This window comes from Seriola dumerili, unplaced genomic scaffold (genome assembly GCF_002260705.1).
Source record: "Seriola dumerili isolate Sdu_G_001 unplaced genomic scaffold, Sdu_1.0 BDQW01000138.1, whole genome shotgun sequence".
NCBI lineage: Eukaryota > Metazoa > Chordata > Actinopteri > Carangiformes > Carangidae > Seriola > Seriola dumerili.
In genome coordinates, this window is record NW_019174393.1 from 10,924,313 (window position 1) to 10,934,312 (window position 10,000).

Genomic DNA, 10,000 nt, shown 5'->3' on the forward strand with positions numbered 1-10,000 from the left:
AAAAAAAAAAAAAAAAAAAACATTCTCTGCGTTAATCAAATGACAAGCTCATCGCTGATCATCCCACTAATGCTTACAAAAGGAATCGTGGAGCTGTAGCTGTAAATAGATCACCTTGGTTATTGTGCAGGGTGGGAGACACTGAGACAAGATATTTCTAATGTCACTGTGATAACATTGCTATTGTATCACAGGAACAGAGGGACTTTTCTCAGGAAACCGAGAAAGGAAAGGGAACATTAAAAAAGGTACATATGCGTGTGGTTTGTAGTTTTGTGAGCAAATGCAACAACTGCTACAAAACCTCCGAGAACATAACATGTCATAACATTATTACACAGCAAAACACGGCGCGTACTGTACCTAACAAACTGGAAAAGGGCACCGATCTTTTCGCATGCCCTCCTGAATTGGTGATCACACGCCCATGTGCTCATTTGCATCCCAAATCCAAATTAATTCACTTTGCTAAATCTAGTGCTGCGCCATGTCTTGCATGCTGATGAGCGGCTGGTTGAGTTTTCCCTCCAGTCCTCTGTGCAGCCACAAAGGCTAAAGGCGGCTAACGAACGACGTGCAGGGGCCACGGTATAAAACGGCGAAAACACTGACGCTCAGCGAGGCGTTCTTTATCAGCAGGCAGACACACTTCTGGTTAAAACATGTGCTGCGGGAGAGACATTTTTTACCATCTTTGTGGAGGCAGACGGGACAATAAAGTTGTAGGGACAGATATACAAATGGGGCCTTTTGTGTGGGTAAATAAAGAGTGCTCCCTCCATGACAGGCCAATTCTCGCTTTCCTGCCTGCTTTAGTTCCACATGAACACACCCTTAACCTCTCTCTTAGACACAGCTCATGTGTTTGTGTGTATGTGTGTGTGTGTGTGTGTGTGTACATGTGAGCTCCAGTGTGCATGCATCTTTGGCCGACCCCGTTCACATGGCTGAGAGCTGGTTAACAGGCAAACAGCCATCTTTCTTCCTAATTAACCAATGATATGCGAGGGAGAGGTGGTTTCGGGAGTAGGAGGAGGGGTGTCTCTCTTAACAAAAGGTGCTGATGATGGAGTGGCTGCTGTATAATTAGTGCGTCAGAGCCCTCTCCTCTCCACGCCAAGCCTCCGCTATTAATTGCACCAAATTAGAAAACGATATCTGAGGCAGAATAATTCTTTCAGCTGTCATTTCCAAACAGAAAAGGTGGAATGGTGGAAAAAATAAATAAGAGACAGAATGGGCTCTGTTCAAGAGAAAGGTTAGGAAGAATGGAAGAGGAGCTCTAATCGCTCGCTGCTGAGGAAATATATGCTTTCTTGAGGTTTCCTTTTTGACATCAGTGAGAGGAATGTGTAGTCTTTACTGTACATGGAGAGAAAGGGTGTAGCAGGTGGAGGTTGCGTAAGGAGATGAGGGTTCATCAAAGTTACCTTCCAAGTTGCAGCATTGCGTCTGAAGTAGGCGAATGTGCGTGTGAACCAGCTGTAGATTTCATTAAGCGTTAACTGCATGTCGGCAGAGTCCATGATAGCCTGAAATGAGATGACATCAAATAATGGTTTACTAACGAGACCACGTAACTGACACACACACACACACACACACACACACACACACACACACACACACACACACACACACACACACACACACACATATGGATTGAGAGAGGGGAGAGAGAGCTGCCATGATTCATGCAGCAATTAATTTTAATCTAATCAGGCAAAGTTAATTTATTTCCCACTCACCTGTCTTATGAGGGTTGCATAAGTAAATGGCGGTCTGACATCTGCGTTCTTATAAAACTCGTAGTTTGGGGCAATCTCTGGAAAAATAAATACTGTGTCACCACCTGAAATAATTGGTAAATTTTATTCCTTTAGGTATTGAATTTACTCAAGGTTTCATCAAATTAACAGGGGGGGAGACAAATGGGAGGTGGGGGCGGAACGGTGGGACGATAGGGTAGAGCAATGAATAGAGTCTCTAACAACCACAACGTACGCTCCAGCGCCGCTCGCTATAACCTGCGTATACTACGCCACCTCTCACTCGTTCACTACATACCATCAGAACGAGTCAACTATACACCATCGCCTACAATCAATAATCCCTATACCTTCACCTAATAATAAGTATCTCCCACTATAAATATCGACACAGCACTCCTTCATTAGAGTTATAATCCTCTCTCGGACTCGATCGTGTAACGCGTGCCATAATCGTAAAAAAACATCCATCAAAAGATGAGATCGCGCTCAATAAGCTCTCAGCATTATAGGGTGAGTTGCCATGAATATATGTGTCTTCCACACTAAACACAGAGAGAGTAAATATAAACATCCAAAGACAGACCGTGTGCGTGTAATAAAAGCGCTAAATAATCACTAGGAATGTCTTACATGTAATAAATATTGTATTTTTTTCTCCATTATTTGACTTTAATTAACATCATGTAAAATATTTTATGCGAGCGAAAGGAAGGAATTCTTGTCTATTTTACCATCACTTACGCACCGTGATTAAACACAGGCTTGCTTTTAGAAACCCACCAGACATTTTCACCACTTGCTAAGACCAAACACGTCTTCTGTCGGTGTTCCCCTTGTAGTTTCCACTCCTCTCACCGAGTTGCATGTGTGTCTCCGTCGGACCTGCACATACTCGTCTGTGTGTGTGTTATAAACGTACAAAACCATTATGGGTTGAGACTAATAATAGTGCACGTGCTCAGGGTTGAGGTATCACATGGCCATTGAATTTCAACATTATTTTTTCATTGAATTTAAACAAAGAATTTGGTTTAAATGAAAGAAAAAAAGTCTGAAGTTCACTTTAATCTTAGTCAAATCACTGGCATAACTCAGAAGAGAAGCAAAATGTAATTAACATTAACATTTTAATACACCAACCTCTAAATGATAATACAGTGTGTGTATAAGTGTATCATGTCGTGTGCGTGGGTGTGCGTCTGAGAAATCTGTGTGTGTGCTGTGTGTGTGTGTGTGTGTTGTGTGATTGTGTGTGTAAGGTCAGGCTCAATTTCACATTTCAATTAAGCAATTTAGCTTTCCTCACAATCCAAATAATGAAAACCCTTGATGTTTATCTTTTTTACATATTCACCTGATTTCAGCTTTTGCCGGAAAGTGAATTATCTGCGCACTGAACTGAACACACCTGTTGTATCTGGTTTTTATGTGCCAGGCTGAGTAGTTGGTCCTACCTGACGGACAGAGGCATGAGTATTTGTCGATAGTTGGCGTCTGCGCATGAGCTCCCATGCTGGGGACGTTTGCCTCCTCCCAGTACTGATGCGACCTTGGCATGGCGGCCGAATGGGCGTTGATCGGTGCTGTGGGCGTGCTGGTGTCTGAGGTAAGTTGGGGGTGATGCTCGAGGGCAAATTCTTGGGACATGCGGTTACGCTGCGACCACGCTAGGGGGGTTGAGTGGGGGTGGAGAAGAAGAGTGTGGGCTGAAGAGTGGGAGGAAGACACAAGTAGCAGTGGAGAGGGGATCGGGAGGGTGAGGGAGGGAGGGAGAGAGAGAGAGAGAGAGAGAGAGAGAGGAAGGCATTATTTTGTGGTTTCTCTGACAGAGCCGAGTGTCTGCTCTCCTCTTCTCTAACACAGCTGTGTTTCCACTAACAAGGCTCGTGGAGAGGAGCCAGCCCATCTCCACTAATTACAACCACCAAATTGTATCATAAGAATTCTAATTAGAGCATGCTGTTCAAGATTATCCAACGATCAGCCTCCGTGTTATCCCGGCCCCATCTCTCTTTATCTCTCTATTTATCACTCCCTCCCTCCTTCTCTATCTCCCCCACTACAACCACACATAATTCTGTCAAAACTGAAGCAGTGAGTCGGTGTGCTGCTGGTGTGAATCGGTCGACGTGGGTTACATGACCCTGGTTCAGAACCACAGCCCAGCTTGTTCCTCTTTGAAAGGGTGAACCTAAGTTGCTATAGTGACTGTGGGGTTACTATAGTGACCCTGTTGAAATAGATATTGGCAGCAGCTCCAAGTCATCTCAGGCAAATATCCTGCTATTGCAAGTGGACAGAGCAAGAGTATAGCAGCTGCTTTACTGTAAGTTAACACAACTCCACCTTAACACTGAAGTAACCCTGTAGTTACTATAGAAACCCATTTCATACCAAAGCTCAGCAGTTTTGTCATAGCCATGTTTTACAGACGTTCACTCATTCACACTAACAGCAAAATTCCTGGGTCACTACTTGTGCGTGAAAGTGGTTTTAGAGAGTAGTAGACACCTGGTTCGGAGCTATGCAGAGATAATTATCAATGCAAACTAATTTTTTTAACTCTAAAAGCCTCACTTTATAGGTAGAGTTTGTAGTAATGACTTTGTGGATGACACTTCATCAAATCCACAACACATTATTGCCCCTTATCCAGTGAAAGTTCCAGTGCAAGATAGAGGGTGAAAAGACACTTCAAGTTGAAAAAAAAAAAAAAAAAAAAATCTGCACAGACATTTATGGTGACTCCACACACACCCTCACTCTGTCTTCATCTCCTCCGCTCCTTCAACATTAGGGACCAGAGAGTGTTAGTTACCTCTGGCACGAAAGCCAACTGTGCCCGCTAATCGTCCGGCTTTTCCACCACTTTTGCGCTTGCTTCCCAAATCTCATGTGAGAGGCTCTAACCGACTGGAAAATTCTTAACTGACCTTTTAGTCTCTGCGCTAATTTAGTTGGAATGGTAATGACATCGTTACATATTCAAACGAAATTGCCTTAATTGTGAGTCTACAAGTGGAATGCATCCGTTGCGAGAGTTTGAATTAAAACCGACTTGAAAGATGGAAGGGAATGTGGGGCCGAAGGCAGCGAGAGATGGAGGAGCGAGGGTGAGGAGGAGGTATCAGTGGTCATTTGTGGCATGTGTTGATAAATAGGATAAAATGTCAAGTTTGAGAGACTCCGGTGGATGCAGCGGTTCTCAGATGATAATTATATGCCCACTTAGCTATAATGAGCTGCTACAGTTATAGGCTGGGACGAGTGCTGGTTGTATAGACAGTCCTCTGCAGTACAGAGATTGAGGAAGAGAGTTGAGGGGGTTTATGGAAAGTACATAACCTACATATACATGTGTATCAATCATATCTACCCAAAACAGTAATTTTAATAAAACCATGTACATGTGCTGTAATGTTTTTAGCATTCATTTTCCAAATACAAACTACTAATTAAAGTGAAGCAAAGTCTTCCCTGTCGTGTAAAGTCACTTCCTGTTAACTAATGCCTTCTCTTCTCTTTTGAGAGAAACCACATAAAATACTCCACTAAAATACAAACATCAGATCATTTTCTGCACCACTTGTGCAGATATGGGCCAATCTCCATGTAATGGATCCTGCCACATTTACACAAACCAGACACTGAACTGTGCAAGACCAGCTCACATACTGTAAGGCAGAGAACACCTCAAAATATGATAATTCAATTCAGAATAAATGCCTTCTTGTGTGTATGGGCGTGTATATTTATAATGTTAAAAGATCATTTCCCGTCCTTTTCGCTGCCTCTTCACCTACAAGACACAGCAACAAGCGTAACATGTTTGCAGGCATGCAATCCCATTTTGGCAAAATAGAATTGATGACGGATGGAGGAGAGAGAGGGAAGTGAGCACTTTGCCACCTCTCGCTCATCTGAATACACACTGAAGGTCGGGGAGAGAGAGACAGAGAGCGACAGAGAGGGAGGGAGAGATCTTATTATTCAGAACTTGCAGCTTTGCTAACTTTGATTCTCATCCATCCATAGCATGGCCAAAAGGTAGCATTTAATGAAGTGCGATTCAGAGAATAAATGGTGTTATATTGGAGACAGTGCTTTGTATTCGCCTGGTATTGGTTGGGCTTCACCAATGAACAAAACTAGACTTATTTTCAGCCCTGATAGGCTAACACAGACTATTCATAATCGTCATATGGCCGGGCTGTGTCTATCCTGCACCTGTGATTCTACTGGGTGTAAATGCATGCTACCATTTGAAATCCACTAACTGTCTCCCTTTTGTTATGTCTGTTCTCTTTGGCAGAGGATACACAAGCATGCACGCTCTCCCCTGCACTAAATCTTCATCCTACCTCCCCTGAAAAACCGGGGGAGCCTTAAAACTGAAGACTTAACTGTTCATTTAAGAATTCTGTCTGAATTGCCCCCACCATCAAATGCAATTAGCTGCTCTTTCATGTGTGCTTTATGTAATGCAATACTTCATTAGCATCATTCATTCATATTCAGGCATGGATTATAGGCTGCAAATTCTTTATTGGACGAGATGGAACCAAGCTGCTGGAGTTTTGAAGATTAAAAAAAAAAAAAAGCTACAGAGAGAGAGAGAGAGGAGGAGAGAGAGATTGAATAATAAAAAGGGAGTTTGATTCCTGATGGAATTATGGGATAATTATGCTATCTTGTGATTATCTACATTCTATGATGAGAGGTGATGAGGAAAATTATTCTATTGAAAGTAGGCACTTACTAAGCAGCAGAAACACGCTAACAATGTTTTGCTCTCAAACATTTCAAAACGTTTAAAATTGGGAGAAAATAATGTTTGCAAAAATGTATCATCTTAACATTAAATTCAAATACTGGTTGGGAGAAATGCGTTTATAATCATTCAATCTAAAAGTAAAAGGCACGAGAAATAACATAGAGAATGACATCATTTTCCTTTTCAATGACATCTTTCACGTTTTTGGATTCTTTTTTTTTCTGCAACCAATTTCAGCAGCACTGCGGGTATTTATGTCAACATCACACCATCTTCACCACTCAGCTGTAATTTTCAGGTGTTTGTTGTTAAAATGACATATCTTCTCCTCTTTCATTCCACTTTTGAGTGCCGCTGCGGCCACCGAGCCAAACAGTCATCAGCAGCCAACAGGTTGTTTTGGCTATTATATCTATCACAAAGAAATGACCCTGCGTTTTAGCCAAGGACTCCACCGCTCTGCTATCTAATACACTTCCAAACTCTATTGTCCTCTCACGGCGCACAATACCTGATAAGAAGCAGATGTAACTTGGTATTACAAATCCCATTCTCCCTTTCATCTTCTCTCACTCACTCAAACAACTGCCTGGTTGTTAAACTGTTCATTTTCTGTGTGGGGGCCCACATTCATAGCCGAGGCCTGTTTACGGTGGCCAGAGCAATATGCACTCACTGGTTTGGGAGATGACTTCGGTTCCGAGGGCCGCATGTGCAAGTGGGTCATCATCGCCTGAAGACGCTCACGTTCTTTAGAAAGCTGTTAAGAGAGAAGAAGAAGAGAGTACATTAGAGTAGATTAGAGGAGAGGAGAGGAGAGGAGAGGAGAGGAGACAATAAAAAATATGAGACATGAGATTGGGATGGTACAGTGAAAAGAATGAAAGAAAAGAAAGAAAAGGTTTGATATTAACCAAGTGAAAAAGAGACAACAGTTGTGCTTGTGATGTAAGGAGAGTATGAGGCTGGGGGAGAAGAGGGGAGAGGGTGCAGACAGGTCAGGCAAAACAAATAGCATTTCATCTTTTTGTCAATAGCAGAATTTAGGTCAGCAAAGCTCTGACAGTAACAAGCTACTTGGGCCATAAATTAGGTGGTCCTGAGTGTCTGCTCAAACTCCTGTGGACACTGTTAGGGGGATGGAGCGCAGCCAGCAGCTGCTGAGAGGTGAAGGGGTCTTCCAAACAGGGTGCCAGGCGGCCCCGCCTCCCCGGTCCAGTTAGTGGCCCCAGCCATCGCCTATCATCAATCTAATTCACAGGGAGTGACAGGGACTGGACCATGTGCAAAGGCTCAACCTCCCCCCCCCCACACCCTTAATACACACACACACACACACACACACACACACACACACACACACACAAGGACCAAACATACAGAGAAACAGACAAGCAAGTAGGCGTGCACGCACACGCACACACACACACACACACACACACACACACACACACACACACACACACACACACACACACAAACACACAGAGGTGCACACATACACAGAGCTGGGCCTCATTACGAGTGACGGCTCTCATGGAAAAAAAAAAAGAGGATGGTGGGAGTAAGAAATGAAAGAAAGGGAGAGCAGAGAAGAGACAGGACCGACAACACAAGTGCACCACTGTAATTGGTCACACTGTAAAGAGCAAGCTCCAACAGCTTTGTGTTGCAATGAAAAACAGAACATAAAAAATGAGATCAAATTGAATAAATAACTTGCATCCTTTTTTCTATTTCATTCATTGTTTTACATGCCTTCAGCATTTATTTACTTTTAAGATGTCTAGCAATTTAATACAAACTGTTTATCGGACAAGGAGGAGGAAGGAGGAAAAAGTTGGCTTCATGCAGGCTTTTAGGACTCTGTTTAGACAACTGGACAAGAGATGCCGAGAACACAAGTTACAGCTGAATGTCTTTACAGTGTACATCACACTTGTGCCTGAGTATCAAACCTATTTTAATATAAACTTCATATATTGAGAGGAACTGGTCACCTCTGATCCCAAATAGCATACTGTGCAAAGCCTGAAGAAGCTGGGCTGTTGGTTTCAGTTGGCGGACTGAATATTTCCAGCTGTCACTTTGTTTGAGCCTAATTTAAAACATACATATCTATTTGTTTCTAAAGGAAGAGGAGCGGTTGTCGGCAGTGCTGAGTAATAATGAGAGCGCTCAATCAGCGCTCTCATTATCTAGCCAGCATGACTCCTTAATAAGGTCACGCTCCACCTACTGAAAATAGTTCCCTCCTTTTGAGCTTTCTTCAGGTGCAAAGTGCAGTTAATTAACACAGCAGACCGGGAGAGATGCGCTCGCTATTAATTGGAAAGAAAAAGAGAAAAAAAAAAAGAAAGCAGAGAAAATAAAGCACACGCTTAATTCAATTAAAACAGCCATAATGGCTTTCGTTGTAAGGCCTGAGGATTCCTTTGTTTAGTGGCTTTGTTGAATTCAGCAGGTCCTGCTTGTCTGGAAATATTAAGCAGACCACAGTGCGGCCTTTCTCTCGCTCACACAACTTTCAAAAAATAAAGTTTTGACTAGATGATTGGTGACTTAAATGAGAAAGGAGTTCACTGAAGTAAAATGTGACAATGGCAAAAAATTTAACAACTCACATAGCTTTGTTCCAACTACATACTGAGGTGTTCTTTTTTTTTTATCTAAAAGAAAACTTACTTGTATTTCCAGCTGCTGTACGACTTGCATCTGGACTCGACACTGAGCTGTGCTCCGATCATCGAGGGCATGTTCACTGTTTAGATGCCTGGAGGGACAGACAGAGGGAGAGAGAGGTTACACACCAACTTAGCAAATCTATCAAATATGTCACAGCTAGCAGAGGACAGAATTATTTTTATTTTAACAACAATCAAAATTGTGGAGGATGATAATTACAGTATCAACTTCACCACTGTTTTGTTTTTATGATAATATTTCTATACAGGGACAATTATCTATAGGATCCTGTTAGGGAGCATTGTTCCTCTCTGAAATGAGGTAATTAGAAGTAACATGACGGTGTGTGGCGCCATGTTTAACATGACAATAGGCCTGTGCCAGTTTAGATGGCTAACTTCAGTGCCACCCTGAGCGCTGCTTTCTATGGAGAATAAAAGATGCTAGCCCAGCAGAACGGCTTTGTCTCCTTCGTTTACCGAAAACAATACACACAATTTAACACCAGCAACATTTGACACACAAAAGCAGCTCTTCAGCTGAAGGTGCATTATCTAGCAGCAGACATATTAAATGTATCTGGTGTGTTCGCCTCATTAGAAGAAAAAGGCAGCCAGACAGCCATAACAGTCAATGAGGGTTTTTGTCTTGATTGGATTTTGTCTGTAGGACACAAAAGAGCCTCACCATTAAGATAGACCTTTATTCCAAAGCACACATACACAGACACACACACACAAAAACACAGTACACAAATATGGGGCGAAAA

At 42.6% G+C, this 10,000-nt stretch overlaps 1 protein-coding gene across 1 annotated transcript in view; it reads right to left on the reverse strand.

Annotated features, from left to right (window-relative positions):
- foxp2 (forkhead box P2) overlaps positions 1-10,000 on the reverse strand; it is a 63,030-nt gene that overhangs the window by 11,350 nt on the left and 41,680 nt on the right. The window contains exons 8-9 of the mRNA XM_022749082.1: positions 9,232-9,319; positions 7,223-7,306 (exon numbers count right to left, since the gene is read on the reverse strand). Of these exons, the coding sequence (XP_022604803.1) occupies positions 7,223-7,306; positions 9,232-9,319 (172 nt within the window). The remainder of the gene's footprint in view (positions 1-7,222; positions 7,307-9,231; positions 9,320-10,000) is intronic.